This window comes from Podarcis filfolensis (assembly GCF_964270895.1).
Source record: "Podarcis filfolensis genome assembly, chromosome: 3".
Lineage (NCBI taxonomy): Eukaryota > Metazoa > Chordata > Lepidosauria > Squamata > Lacertidae > Podarcis > Podarcis filfolensis.
In genome coordinates, this window is record NC_139606.1 from 73,874,645 (window position 1) to 73,890,921 (window position 16,277).

At 38.2% G+C, this 16,277-nt stretch overlaps 1 protein-coding gene across 4 annotated transcripts in view; it reads right to left on the reverse strand.

Annotated features, from left to right (window-relative positions):
* Positions 1-324: 324 nt before the first annotated feature.
* Positions 325-16,277, reverse strand: part of WDR27 (WD repeat domain 27) — a 62,580-nt gene continuing 46,627 nt past the window's right edge. For all 4 annotated transcript variants that reach the window (XR_014546230.1, XM_083606021.1, XM_083606019.1 and 1 more), the window contains one exon: positions 325-883. Coding sequence is in view for 3 of the 4 variants with exons in the window: in XM_083606021.1 (XP_083462147.1) it covers positions 824-883 (60 nt within the window). In the remaining variant the exon portion in view is untranslated. The remainder of the gene's footprint in view (positions 884-16,277) is intronic.

The following is a 16,277-nucleotide window of genomic DNA, read 5'->3' on the forward strand; positions in this document are numbered from 1 at the left end:
TTTAAAGATTATCCTCAAAGTGCTCTTCAAAATTAGATTAAAAAATTCATGTAAAAGTTGAATATACCACAGTGACATATTTAGCAACCTGTTGCGAAATTGTGCAAACCACATTTTCCGTACTGGTTCTTAAGGAGCCAAAAATCCAATGTGATTTGTCTTCCAGAGTCTTTATACATGACAAGGAGAAAAGGACCGCATAACATTTAGTCTTGAAAGATGTTTGGTATCATATCCACTGGTGTCTGAACTATAGTAAACCTTTGCTTGTATGTTTCAGTAATGCTCAGAACCTCACGTTGAATCAACAGGCAAGGACACAAATGACTAGAATATCACTTTATTATTGGGCATAAGGGTTTAGCCAAGAATGGTACAAAGGTTTATTTGTTAAATGTCTGGTTGTAGAGATAACTGTTGAAATCCCAACAAACTACAACAAAAAGTGTATATATGCTGCTGGACACCAGCTTTCTTAAATCTTACTTGGTATTTCCAGACAAATTGCACTAGGATGGCTAGAGCTATTAATAATGGGAAACAACCCAACATAATATTATACATCTGCCTATTCTGTAGCACTTCCAAAGTTGCAGTCCAAGATAACCTGAATGTGAGAATGCTCTGCAAGGACAGTGGCAGAAAGGACTCTGTACCCTTATACAAAATGTTTTTCCAGCAGAGTAGACCTTGGAGCAAATCCCAGGGCAGACATAATCTGGAAGCCTATATTTAAAACAGAAAAGTGCTGTAACTTGCCCAGTAACCAAATATCTCCTTTCTGTCGGGGAGCCTTATTCTTAAAGTTGCAGAGCCAAGGAAGTCAAGGCTGACAATCCGGTAGGAACAATTGCAGTTTGCCATCCAGGGTGGCTGTGGTGAGCTGTAATTCAAAACAGAAAACACATGATTGGCATAGAATGCTTTGTGTTGAATAATGGTTGACCAAAGGCCTAGCTACCTTATTAAATCTTATTATAAAAATTTAAAAGGCGTCTGGAATTTACTTTTCATGTATTATGTCCATGTTTGCTTGGGAAGTCTACTTTTATTTAGAATTCATTTTAGTTGGTTCCTGTGGTGTAAATGCCAATTATTACTACCAAGATAAAGAACTGTGATGAATTAGAAATCCAGTGCTGTCCTTCTGCTTGCAGAACATCTTTTGATCCAACAGAGTGAACACTACTATAAGAGAACAGGAGGCTATTTTCTCCTATTTCTGCTTCCCCTGCAGCCCTCCACTCCATCTCCCCATGGTATTTAGGTGGTTTCTGACATATACATGAACCAAATGTTATGCTATATGTGGAGATTGGTTGGGGGTTATTGATGCTGCTGCTGTTTGCCATATAAGTACTTATAAGCTAAGAACCTTCAAAATGGAAATAACAGAAAATCAATTTTTAAAGCCTGAAGAGTTTTTTTATTGCTAGCAATTATACAAGAATAAGAAAAACAGCACAATGAAGCAAATTCCAAATATGGCTTTGGAACAATTAACTGGCTTGCACTTGCATGGATCATGAAAGTTACTAAAAAGCCAATTCTAACTCTTTGGTATTTTTCACTCCATGCACTGGCAGCTGTTATACAAAGGGTTGAGAAAATGAGTCTGAGTACATTTTGAATTAATTCACATTTCAGTTCAAATATTCTGGTAAAAAAAAGGAAGGAAAAGGATAACGCTTACTTCTACATGTCTGTTTTCTAGAATTAATGGCAGTAGCAACATCAAGTGGAAAAAAATTAAGTATTTTTCATTGTCCCATGAGGCTAATGAAAAGCAGAACACAAGGAGCAATGGGAGTATTGACCCCATGGGGTGATGGGTAAATAAACAGTTGTGATGCAATCTGCTTGTGCTGATGTAGCCCTCCCTGCTCCCAACACACCTGCGGGTCATTTTAAGCAGCCAAGCTTGGGCAAGCCCCAGGGTTATCTTGGATTCCACATGGCACTGTATTATGCAATATTTGTAAAGGCTAATGCTGTTGAGCAGAGCAGTTGCGCAAGCTCCTAGCCCGGAAATGCAACTTATTCTGTCTCACAGCTGAACATAAGCCTGGCCAGAAGTTGGAATCCTGTGCCAGTGGCACCCTATTCTTTTACAAATCAGCACAGGCTCAGGAGCTGCTGAAGCTGCTCCAACCACCAGTTGTTGCACAGATGTTGAGTTCTCAGTTTTTTCTGATTTTATCTGTTCACAGTCAATGGGTGCGTATTTTGCAATGAGTTTTTCTTATTAACGCTTTTCATAAAACAACAAAATAGCTGCAACAAAAAGTCACCGGGTGCATATTAATGGCCTGGGGCTTGTGGACCACAACTGAAAACGCCTGCTTCTATTGCAGCATCTGAGACCCGACAAAGAAAGCACGAGTCCTATTTGCGGCTGTTAGACAGTGGTGAACCATTTACAAAGTCTCATGGTCTGAATGATGCATCTTAAATTACAGAATGTGCAGTATCACTTATAATACTTTCATTTTAAACTCCATCTTTGCACAGGGTACATAATGACAAAGTTTTGAAATTTACTTCAGGAAAAAGTGCATTGTTTCTCATATTTCTGGAGGGGGGTGTTGTTGTTTTTTTTAAAAAAAACTTATGAAGGCTTGTATCTCACCCATCAGTTATAGTAACGGCCATTATAGCTCCATGATATTCATTATGGTATAGTGCCCTCTGCTGAAAATCCAAACATAAAGGAAATGCATACAAACAGAGTTGCAAAAAGGGAGTGGCAGAGTGGTGCATAAAGGTTTTTATTTAACTCACTTTCCTGTATCTCTCCTTTCTACCCTACAACTATTGAAGAATACTGTTGTTTTGTTCAGCTACTCTCTGCCCAGACAAGTAGCCTAAGAGATGAATGGACTTTTAATATATATCTGTATTATTGCTTCTTGCATCACAATGTTCACCCCTGCTAGTGTTGATAACACTACAGTGGTACCTCGGGTTAAGTACTTAATTCGTTCCAGAGGTCCGTTCTTAACCTGAAACTGTTCTTATCCTGAAGCACCACTTTAGCTAATGGGGCCTTCCGCTGCTGCTGCGCTGCCGCTGCGCAATTTCTGTTCTCATCCTGAAGCAAAGTTCTTAACCTGAGGTGCTATTTCTGGGTTAGCAGAGTCTGTAATCTGAAGCGTATGTAACCTGAAGCGTATGTAACCCGAGGTACCACTGTACTTCCAACTCACCAGTCCAGAAAGTCTCATGCTAGCTTCATGTCAACTTCTTTGAGTTACCGCATTTTACTACTGCTGTTTACATCACATGAAGCAGCAGCACACTGCAGAATTGCTGTTTGGGTGGAAGTGACTTCCTCCTGCAGAACCACTTAGGCCCTTCTCTACCTTCCTCCCCTGCTCCATCTTAAGATGTTACAGTGGATCTGTGGGAAGGAAGGTTACGCTCAACTTTCTATCCACTGAATGGGAATATTAACGATGCTCATATTTGTTTTGGAGCAGGGAGGCTGCATTTCAATGTGCACCTGCACAGCTCCAGATGTAAACAATACTGTTCTCTGCATTTCCTTGAAGGGATGAGGGCTGAACAGCTTGCCCTACTGGAGATGGTAGAGGAGAGGGAACAAGGCATAAATAAGCAGAGGGAGGAGCAAGATGGTTGCCAGAGGGAGGAGCAAGATGGTTTCTGGTAAATGGGCTGATTGCAGCCTAAGCCATTTCCTATCACAATATTGTTCTCATCGCCATAACCAATCACCATCTCCCAGCTAGCATAAATTAGGCTCCAGAGGACATTGTGGTTAATGCAGTCATCATAATTTGCTTGCTATACTATCTTCTGTTACGATCAGTAAGCTTCTTGTGTGGTATATGCATTCATATAAGTGTAGCCTAACAGACATCTTGAGGTATGTAAATTACATCAGGTATTTTGCCCACCTAATTTTTTCTCACCACAGAAATTTGCCTTCCTCTGTACTACGCAATAATTGTGATTCTCCCATTCTGACTTGTGGTGCAAAGAGTTTAAAAATATGTAATGGAAACAATGAAAATGTATAATGGTTTGCCACTCACATTTGTAATAGCCATTTGTGAGTCTATAACATGTATTCAGAATTCACATGGCTGAAAGAGTATGGACTCAAATTAAGGTTTTTTTTAAAAAAAAGATGGCTTAAAATAACTCTAATATGTCTTCTCTTTTGGTAAGAGAGCACTGTTTTCTCACGCTGTTAATATGACATCATTCTCAACCTGATATTATCTCCCAAGTAATGGGAAAAACTGGGGGAAATTATTTCTAAGAAGGGGAGGCTACAGAGATGATATATAATTTCAAACTTTCACAAATACTGTCCCTTGATAGCCTTTGCCTGGATACCAGATGAAACCTAGATAAATGGTGAACTCCTTGAGATCCAACTTTTGTGTCATTCTAAAATTGTTATGACTTAATTGCTTAAACAGTAAGGACTTTTGTGATTATATGTAATTCCAGAAGTATGGTTATATTACTTAGGGCTACTACACAAATCACATTTTGAGGCAGTTTTCATTTAGAAAGAATGTGGCAAATCAGGATCAGACCTTAGCAAAACTTTGAGACAGTTCCATCAGACAGAGGTATTCTTGCTGAATAGAAACATTTTTATGATCAGACATCAGACTACTTCTCTGGACACTTTTTGCAAATCCTAGTGATACTTAGCGGTTGCCTTTTAGCAGCATCTATTAAAGCTAAAACTTTCTTCAATGTATGATGACAGACATTTGGATTTTGAAACTGCCACTTGGTGAAAATATAGATTGAAAAGTGCATATTGAGATAGAGTAAGATTGGTACAGCAAACCACAATAATCTGCACTAATGTGAAGAAAATAAGTTTCTGTGCTTTTGCTCAAGACTTACATAAGCTCGAGAAAATGCTGTCATTCTAGGAAAGCATAATTCTGCTGAAAAGCTGGGTGAAATGGTGGTTAGACCAAAATACTGGGCCTCTTGCTCCTGAAGCTTGATCTGACCTGGATTTTCAAATGAACTTGCTAATTTATGCCCTTATCTGCATATCTGTAAAATGGGGATAGAATCTTGAAAGGATGGGGAAATAGGCACCAAATGGATGTACTCTATGTGTGCACACTGTTGGAAATAAATCTGCTGGACCAGCATAAAGACTGAAATTATAACTGCTTACTTCTCAAAAAAGCCAGCTCAACTATTTTTGTTATGATAATATCGAAGAAAAATATTAAAGATGGCATTTCCATCTAAGAATGAGTGATAGCTATTGTTAGTATATGGTAAACTATATTTCTTTCAGCATGAAAAATACAACAAATATTGTAATTTGAGTAAAATGCAAATATATTTTGAGTGATTACTCATTTCAAAGTAAGAATTATTAATGACCTAAAATCCTTTGAGCCATTTGACAACAAGCTAAGATTCACATATGGCTAAAATCTTACAGAGCACTTGACAGCTTGAGGATGGATAATGTTAGAATAGCACCCCTAAATTGTCAAGCAAAATGTGCTCCTGTAAACCACTAAGAATGACTTCATATATTAGCCAAGGAAGACACAGAGCCTGTTATAAGCAGCACTAGCATTTTTGCTGCCTTACAAAAATAAATGAACACTGTCAATGAAAGCAGTGTCATCTCTAGCAGTCAAGCAACAAAAACGGAATTTTGCTATGCTTCCAAAGTAATCAAAACGATTCAGTCCCATGCTAAGCAAACAACTAAAAAAATGCATAATCTCCTTAATATAGCTTGCTGTATGTTTTCAGATTTTAAGGTCTCAAATAACTTACACCCAGCAGCAGATGGGGACAAATATATATGGTTTTATATGGCTAAACTTTGTCACTTATATAAAAATAGGTGGATATCCTAAATACATAGTTGCTTAACAGGCATTCAAGGAGCCATAGGACACAGTGGATCTTCCCCTCTGTTCATAGAGGGGGAGGTCCTCCACTGGAGGCCTCCTTGATGTGACCACAGAAACATCTACAGCCATCCCTCTTCTAATGTCAGATGTATAAGGGAGGAAAAAGAGGCATGCCAGGGGATTGAGGGAGACTTTAGATCTTCAAAATCCAAAGCTCCCTTGTGCCATTGGCACACCCGCAAAACAGCAAAAATCTATCTACCAGTCATGGATATGGAGTAGTGAATTTCCCTCCCATAGGACTCAATGGCAGGAAAATTTGGAAATCAAAAGAGAGATTAATGTAAATAGCCAGGTAAGATCTGCCCCCACCCATGATTTTGCTTTGGCCCATGTAAACCTGGCAGAGTTTGGATATGGTGATTCCTCTGCCTTGGACTCTCCCCTTCCCTTACAGTAGGATTGATCTATCCTGAGATTTGCCTTCCCATAAAAATATTTCTGTGGTGATTACCTAGTATGATAAAGTAAGGTAAATGACTCCTAGATGGTTAAGTCCAGTCAAATTTGACTATGGAGTGTGGCGCTCAACTTCGCTTTCAGGCCGAGGGGGCCGGTGTTTGTCCACAGACAGCTTTCTGGGTCATGTGGCTAGCAGGACTAAACTGCTTCTGGCTCAACGGGACAACCTGACGGAAGCCAGAGCACAAGGAAACACCATTTGCCTTTCTGTCTCAGTGGTAACTATTTATCTACTTTCGTTGGTATGCTTTTATGATTACCTAATGCTGAGGTGTGAAGGGATGGGGGGGAGGGAGAGAGAGAAATTCAAGGAAAGTGTTTTTGCCCCTGAAAACAACCGAACTAGTGGAGGTGGAAAGAGAAGCATGTTAGTAACTGCTTTTCCCATCCCAAACCAACCTAGATGGCTTTAAAAGAGGATTAGAGAAATTCACGGAGGAGGAGAGGGCTATAGGTGGCTACTGGCCAGGAGGGCTGCGCTCCACTGTCAGAGACAGGAGGCAGGCTCTGAATGCCAGTTGCTAAGAATCACAGATCAGGAGAATGCTGTTGTACCCAAGAAGATTAATCTGGACAAGATGAGAAGCTGGTGGTAGGTGGTACAATTTCTCTAGGGCATGGTGGTTCCACTTTTCTGGATGGAGTCACTAAGTTGTCTTAAAATAATTTATTTTTGTTTCACTGGATCTGCTACACTCACCTGGGGTTCTTACTGGAAAAAATGGCTTAGAGATTAAGTGAATGAACAAATAACTATGCTACATATGTTTCTGCAGTTTATATTTCTAATGTGTGAGTTCACATAGATGTTACTGCTGCTGGACATATATTCTTAGATGTTTCTGTCTGCCTCATTGTGCCCACATCATAAAAAATCATGTTATTACTGAGCCATCCACCTTCCTTAAAGGAAAATATTTTGCAAATAATGGCAGAGTCAGCAGCCAAACTATCATCATATACAGCCCACAAAAATATTGAATTTATGAGGAAAGGGTACTGTTCCAGGAAGAAAAAACAAACTATGTTTAGCAGTGCTGAGCTATAATTATTCCAAACTGCCTTTTGTATAATAGATGCCTTGGAACTGTATATATGACTCTTAGCATCTATCAACTGCAGTTGTGTGAAAAAGTCTCAATTAGTACAGCTTCAGGTTGTGAAGAAGACTTAAAACTTTTCAGCCAGCCAATGAAATCCTCGATCCTTCTCTTTCCTAAGTGACAAACTTGCTGGGAGACACAGAATGAACCTATTACAACAGTCAGCATCTCTCTGTGTGGCCCCAGTTCTCTTAATGAGGAGACCATTTCCCGTAGGGTTTCAGAATTAATTTGGCAACTGAAACTCCCTTGGTCCTACTAATGAACAATCTTAGCCAACAGGTAATTTGGAGAAAGTGTCATAACATAACAGTTTTGCAACCTCAAGAAGCTTATCTTTTAGGAAACTACACAGCTGATGCCTAGATATACAGTAGTACCTCGGGTTAAGTACTTAATTCGTTCTGGAGGTCTGTTCTTAACCTGAAACTGTTCTTAACCTGAAGCACCACTTTAGCTAATGGGGCCTCCCACTGCTGCTGCACTGCCGCCACGCGATTTCTGTTCTCATCCTGAAGCAAAGTTCTTAACCCGAGGTAATATTTTTGGGTTAGCGGAGTCTGTAACCTGAAGCGTATGTAACCAGAGGTACCACTGTAGGTGCAGAGGGCACTCTTGGCTGTGACTGTCAAGGACTGGTATCCAAAACCCAGGGTCCAGATATTCAGGGTCTGTCACCAGCCCTGCAAGGGACACTGCCACCATTCTTTCTGCCCAACCATCTTGGGTCAGGAGACTCCCAGACCTTTACTGGACACCCTCTGATTCTAAAGGAGCAGGAGAGAGAAAACACAGCTCTCTGCTCCCTGAGCATCAAAGTCACCAAATTACTCAACAGCAAGTGACTAATACTGGGTTTAGTATCAAGGCTTCAGTCAGACATTAATTTTAAATGAGGTGGACTTATTAGAAAAGATGGCAGCATAAAATGAAACCAAAATACCCAACAGAAGTACAGCTAGAAAGTCTGATTAACTAAGTAGCTGGGAATTATAAACTGGAACAGGGCTTTCCAAACTTGGATCTCCAGCTGTTTTTGGACAGCAATTCCCATCATCCCTGACCACTGGTTCTGCTAGCTAGGGATGATGTGGGTTGTAGTCCAAAAACAGTGTAAGTCCCAAGTTTGGGAAACCCTGAACTAGACTAAAAGAATAAAGCTAACATTCTAATTCTAGACATATGATAAGTCTACCAATTATACAAATGTATAAGTCTACCAATTATAATCCATTGCACTTTAATTACAAAAGGATGCATGCTAAACAAGCCTATTGAAGTTTATGTAAGTCCTGGTAAGTCAGTGAGGAAAAGCCAAGCACGTCTGCCAGACCAGCAGTTTTCTTCACTGAAGAGAGTATCATATTCTGCAGTATAAACAAAAAGTTTTGATGTTGAGTCATTATTCACAAACGTTAGGCCAAATATTCATATATAAAACGAGCCTAGATCTAAGAGTTTCTGAAAGTTCACAATTAAATAGGAGAAAAACCAAGAAAGGCTGCAATCCTATATACACTTACTCAGAAGTATGTCCCATTTAACACAGTAGGATTTACTTCTAAGTAGAAGTAATTGCATACTGCCTGAATTGCTGCAGTACACTGGCATGAGTGAATGACCCTTTAGCAACACAATGTGACCAACATAATTGTTCACTGACAGATAAATACAAATAAAATGACTCCAAGGCAAGATTCTGTGCATACGACACATAACTAGACATAACTAGACATTTATAAATTGCAAGTCAGCACCAGGTCTTTGTAGGAAGTTGTAATATCTACTTGAATTCATACTTGCCTGTGGCAACACCCTAACGATTTGTTTTCTTTTCAACACAACATTTATCATTTTCCCTTCAATTTTCTTGTCTCAAATGCAACAATAACAAAGTTGCCAACTGAAGCCAGTACTTTAGTGGCTGTTTCCGATTCTGTGCTTTCTTTCAGGATACTTACATTTCCCATTGGGGCATAATCTACTGCAGGCATAGGCAAACTCGGCCCTCCAGATGTTTTGGGACTATAACCCCTACCATCCCTAGCTAACAGGACCAGTAGTCAGGGATGATGGGAGTTGTAGGCCCAAAACATCTGGAGGGCCGAGTTTGCCTATGCCTCATGTACTGTGTTTAGATAAAGGCATACTCTAAATCACTCCATGTTGACAACACATTCTGCTGATTGTATGCCTTTCATGGGATTTACATTTCAAACACCTCACTGAGGTCTTTTTATGTTCCTCTGTTTTCCTCAATGACGAGCAAACATGCTTGAAGTTTTTCCAAGTTTATTTTTTTTTTTTAAATTATAAATTTTTATTCATATTTGCACATATATCCAGAAAAAACATAAACAAAAAATCCACCACATACCTTATAGAAATTATATCCACAAATCATAAATAAAATACATAACTGAACTAGTCTCAACTGAGCCTTGGACTTCCCTCCACTCCTTTGGTAAGTATCGAATAAATTATATATTCGCGTACTTTTTAACTCTTTTACATAGGCCTTTCCCGCTGTTAGAGTTATTTCAACCCCGCCAGTGTCACCTGAGATTTAGATTCCATATACATTAAATATTTCTTCCAATTATCATGAAATTTCTGTTCGTCTTGGTCCCTTACTCTTCCTGATATTCTGTCGAGCTCAGCATAATTTATCATTTTAACCTGCCAATCACTTATGTTAGGTATTACTTCTAATTTCCAATTTTGTGCTAACATAATTCTTGCAGCTGTCGTAGCATATAGAAACAAGGTCTTGTCTTCTTTTTTAATTTCTTTACCGACCATTCCTAACAAAAAAGCTTCTGGCTTTTTGGGAAATGTATATTTCAAGATTTTTTTAAGTTCATTATAAACCAATTCCCAAAAGCCTCTCACTTTGCAACACGACCACCACATATGGTAGAGGTCACCTTCTACCTCTCTACATTTCCAGCATCTTTTATCCTTCAACTTATAAATCTTCGCTAATTTCACTGGTGTATGATACCACCTGTAGATCATTTTCCACAGGTTTTCCTTTAGTGCCGTGCATGCCGTAAATCTCATATTCTTGTTCCATAGTTCCAACCACCTCTCAAAGTCGATGTTATATCCAATATCTATCGCCCACTTAGTCATAGCCTCCTTCACCTCCTCATCTTTTGTATACCACTCCAGCAAAATATCATACATCCTTGACAGTGTTTTGTTCTTACCTTCTATAACTTCTACATTAAATTTAGATTTTTTATCTTCAAATCCTACTTTCTTTTTGTCTTCTTTTAGCAGATCATTTACTTGGTGGTATTGCAACCACCCTGTAAATAAATTTTTGATCTCTTCATATGGTCTAAGTTTAATCCCTTTATCTGTCTTCCAAGTTAGTTCTTCATAGGTGGCATTCTTCCCTTCCATGTTTATTTTTTTTATAGTTAACACCTCTATTGGTGAAATCCACCAAGGTGTCTTCCTTTCCAATATATTTTTATTTCTTTCCCATACTTGGAATAGTGGTCCCCTAAAAATATGATTTAGAAAGCCTCTATGAACTTTCACCTTTTCGTACCACAGGTACGAGTGCCACCCGTACCTGTTATCGAAACCTTCCAAGTCCAAGATGTCCCTATTTTCCAATCTTATCCAATCCTTCAGCCACAATAAACACGCCGCTTCATAATATAAACTTAGATCCGGTAGAGAGAATCCCCCTCTTTCTTTTTTGTCCACCAATATTTTCATTTTTATTCGTGGTCTTTTGCCTTGCCAGATGTATCTCGCTAAGGCTCTTTGCCACTCTTTACACTGCTTTAGACCTTTTAGTACCGGAATGGTTTGGAACAAAAATAACATTCTGGGGAGAACGTTCATTTTGATAACTGCTATCCTCCCCAGAAAAGATAACCTCAATCTCTCCCAGATTTCAAGATCTTTCTTAATATTCTTCCAAGTGACTTCATAATTATCCTTATATAGGTTAATATTTTTCGCTGATATCCACACTCCAAGATATTTCACTTTCTTTGCTGTCATAATTCCCATCTTTTGTTCTAGTTCTACAATATCTTCCTTAGTTAGATTTTTAGTCAACATTTTAGTCTTATTTTTATTAATCTTGAGGCCTGATACCGCTCCAAACTCTTCAAATTTTTGCAAGGCTTCTTTCATACTATTTTTTGGGTCTTCTAGAGTTAATACAATATCATCCGCGAAAGCTTTTATCTTATGTTCTTTAATCCCTACCTTAATCCCTTTCACTTCCACTGCCTCTCTCAGTCTCTTAGTAAGTACTTCAAGTACTGTTATAAATAACAGAGGAGACAGGGGGCAGCCTTGTCTAGTCCCTTTAGATATGTCAAAAAATTCTGATGTTGAGTTATTTATTATTAGCTTAGCTTTTTGTTCATTATAGATAGCTTCTATACCTTTTCTAAACCTTTCACCCAGCCCCATCGTTTTTAGATTTTCTGTCAGGAAGCACCAAGAAACGTTATCAAAGGCCTTTTCGGCATCAATGAAAATCAAAGCGGCTTGTTTGTCTATTCTAGTTTCCAAATATTCAATGATATCTATCACATTTCTTACGTTGTCCTTCAATTGTCTCCCTGGAAGGAAGCCCGTTTGATCTTTATGGATTCTGTTATTTAATACTTTTTTTAATCTTTCTGCCATTACATCCGCAAACAGTTTATAGTCGTTATTTAATAATGAAATTGGCCTATAGTTTTTCACCTCTAAGGCATCCACATCTTTTTTAGGAATTAATGTAATATAGGCTTCCTTCCAGGTATTCGGGGTCTTCCCTTCTTTTAAAGTATTGTTCATCACTTCACATAGGGTTGGGCTTATTTGGTCACTTAGTACTTTATAATATTTGGCTGACAGACCATCTGGCCCCGGCGCTTTACCGATTTTCATCTTTGATATTGCCTTCCTTACCTCCTCCTCTGTAATCAGCTGATTTAATAATTCTTTTTCTTCGGTTGATATCTGTTGTAAATGATGTTCTTTCAGATAGCGTTCTATATCATAGCCTGTCTCCTTACCTCTTTTATATAAATCCTTATAGTATTTCTGAAACAACCTTTTTATTTCATTTGGGTCTTCCACTATCTTATCTCCATCCCTTATCCTACAGATCATATTTTGTTTTTTCCTTTCTCTTAGTTGCCAGGCCAAGTATTTCCCTATTTTATTAGCGGATTCAAAACTCTTCTGTTTCAACATTTTGACTTTCCACTCAATCTCCTGGTTTACTATCATAGAAAATTGGGCTTGTAATAACTTTATATTTTGTTTTATAGTCTCATCACCTGGCTTAATAGTTAATTGTCTTTCATTCTCCATTAACTGTACTAAAATCTCCTCCTTCTTTTTCTCTTTTTCTTTTCTTTGATGGCTGTTTTTCTGAATTAGAAAGCCCCTCATGACGGCTTTCCCTGCGTCCCAAACCGTTTCTAAAGCTGTCCCTTTATTTAAATTCCACTTGAAGTACTCTTCAATTGTTTCTTTTGCCTTAATCACTATCTTTTGATCATTAAATAGAGATTCGTTCATTCTCCATCTAAGTACTCTAGCCTCTTTACCCTTTAACTCTAAATATACTGGGTTATGATCAGATATAGTCTGTGGGAGAATTTCAGATTTGATTAAGTTCTGTATCAATTCCTTAGTGATCCAAATACCATCTATTCTCCCCCAACTCTGGTTAGGATTTGAGAAAAAAGTATATTGTTTTACAGTAGGGTTTTTGAATCTCCACGCGTCAATTAGTCCCATATTATCAACCAAATCAAAAAAAGTCTGTGGTAGCTTGCCTTCCTTAATCTCTTGTTTTCTTGTTGATCTATCCAGATTTGGTAACACCACCCCATTAAAGTCACCCATCACTATCATTTTTTGATCCATCCACTCTGTTAACTTAATACCTAATTCAGAGAAAAAGACTGCTTTTCTGTCATTAGGTGCGTATAGTCCGACGACAATAATCTTTACTCCTTGAAACATAATCTGTACTACAATCATTCTCCCTTGTTCATCTTTATACAGTAATTTTGGATCAAGTTTTTCCTTTATATATAGAACCACTCCTCGTTTCTTAACTCTATCTGAAGCCACAAAATCCAATCCTAATCTCTTATTGCTTAAAATTCTCTCATGCTTTCTTATTACGTGAGTCTCTTGTAGGCAGATTAAGTCGAGGTTCTTTTTTAGTAAAATATGCGCAATCTGGTTCCTTTTATTTTTATTGTTGAGTCCATTCACGTTCCAGGTCAGAACTTTTAGAGCCATCACTTATATGCAAATAATAAGATAACAAGTCTAAATTAAATCTACTGTTTTTTATCGTCTATCTCTTCTCCTTCCCTCTCTGGTCCTGAATTTGTCTCCCTCTCTCCTTCTCCACTCTCTCCGCCTCCGTCCCCACTCCCCGATCGTTCACCCTCCTCCTCCCGCCCCACCATCTTTCCGAGTTCTTTCTCATATCTTCTTGCAAATTTTTCTAATTCTGAAGGGTTGGACAGTTTGAATCTTTTTTCCTTAAAATAGAATGAAATTCCTTCCGGAAATTCCCATCTATATAGGATCCCATTTTTCTTCAGTTGGTTAGTTAATTTTTTGTAGGCATCCCTCCTTCGAAGAAATCTCGAAGGAATTTCTTTGTATATGATAATTGGATTTCCTCCAATATATAACCTTTTGTTATAATTCTGTTTCAGTATTTCGTTTCTCATATCCATCGAATTGAACATAACTAATACATCTCCTGGCAATCTTTTCCCCCTGGCTTTAGCTGATTTTGTTTTTATCCGAAAAATATTTGCCAACGAGTAGCTTATCTCTTCTTCCTTTCTATCTAACCAGCTTGCCAGCTCTTTCACCATTTTAAATCTTATGTTCTCATTTGTCTCCTCTGGGAACCCTCTAAATTTCAGGTTTGCTTGATTCTGTCTCAACTGGGTCATTGCCATACTATCCAACAATTCTTCCTGTACTTTACCTATCTCCTTAACTTCTACTTTAATCCTGTCCAAATCCCTCTTATTATCCTTCGTGTCTTTTTGCACCCTTTTCATTGAGTCCTCAAGCACCTTGGCTCTTACCGATAGATCTTTAACTTTTCCTGTTAATTCTCCCACCACCCCCTCCAATCTTTTGTCCAACGTATCTTGTACTTCCAGTAGTTTTCTTTCAATATATTGCTCATTATGTTTAAATTCTTTCCTTATCTCAACCATTAAACTGTCATAGTCCTTGATTTCCCTCCCCTCCTTCCCATCTTCTTGTCTAGATGGCCTCCTTTCTGAAGTTTTTCCAAGTTTAAGGGGGAGGATCAAATCCATTGTGCATCACTGCCTGTCCTCTCAAAACTCTGTCCCATACAATTCTTTTGGTAACTCCATCATGTGGTCCTCTGCCATGGGAAGATTTACTTAAGTTCCAGGATTTGTAAATGATGAAGTCACTGTGGAATACCTGTTCTTAAAGTGGTCAGTAGCACCATCAGCCCATAGGATAATGAGTCCAATTTCAATGCCATGTTTTGCATTGAAATCTGGAAGAATTTCAATGAAAGAGAAATGCTCAGTTGCATCAAAGACAACATACACCTGCACTTCTTCGCCAGTGACTTGCCTATAATAAATCACAGCAGTGTAAATTATTACAGAAGTTCCTTGTTCTGTATTCCAATGAGTCTGCGTTGCTTCATTCTGATACTCTATGTAATAATTCTCTGCAAAGTCAGTTTGCAGAATCAGTTCACTTTGCCACAATTTTTTCCTTTTGGCTCTGAAGCTCTTTTGACTTGTCTACATATACTGTATGCATGCTTCAATATTTTTCTCGTTTGACTAAACAGCATTTGTTCTATTTCACTCCAGGTAACAGACTACAGCTCCAGTTTATCTTCATTCCACTGATTTACCAGAATCTTCTATTCAATATTGCGTAGCTTATCCAAGTTGCAACTTTGGAATCTCTGCATCCTACAGTCTGTTGAGTTTTTATCACACACAATCAATTCAATTGGTTCTTTAATTTTCTTTGTTCTGTCTTCAATTTTGCATGCTGCCAAAAGAAGACTTAAGTTCTCACAATAAACACAGTAGAAAACTTGATGATCCTTACTAGAGATTAACCCAACTGCCTCTGGATGAAGTTCACAAACTTTTGAAATCCCAAAGGGGTTTTGGGATGCTCATTACTATATATGTCATGTTCTTCTTTCAACCTGTATACCGGGAGTTGTTTATGTACTTTCTCCTTTCCCCCATTTTTCTGTTTTTCATAGTTTTGGTTTCTTTCTTTTTCCTGAGAGCTGGCAAGATACATTATCCCTTCTACAGAAACACTGTACAGTGTCAGTAGTTTCCACAGCCCCCATCTTTCTGCTAGGAGCTCCAATATCACTCTTCTTTTCAGAAGCATTTTCTCTTCTAATTAGTTCTCTTACTACAAGTTGTTTTTTGTGAGCTGGGGGGATGAGCTAAACACGTTTTATGACTTTACAAAAGGTTTGATGTGAAGCAAATGACACTTCACTAAGGTTGGTTTGTTTGTAAAAAAATAAGTTGCACATTTTGGTGCTATGTTTGGCAAAAGAACTGTTACATGTAAAAAAAACTTAGCCATCATCTCAACAGTTTCTTTAATTTTTTAACAAATTCGAAAAAGAAAAAGTTAAAACGTTCAGATTTTTATTTTCGTTTGTTGAAGGGGCAGGGAGCATGTGTTTTTTTGTGACCTACGTAACATGCTGAACCAAAGTAGGTTTTGT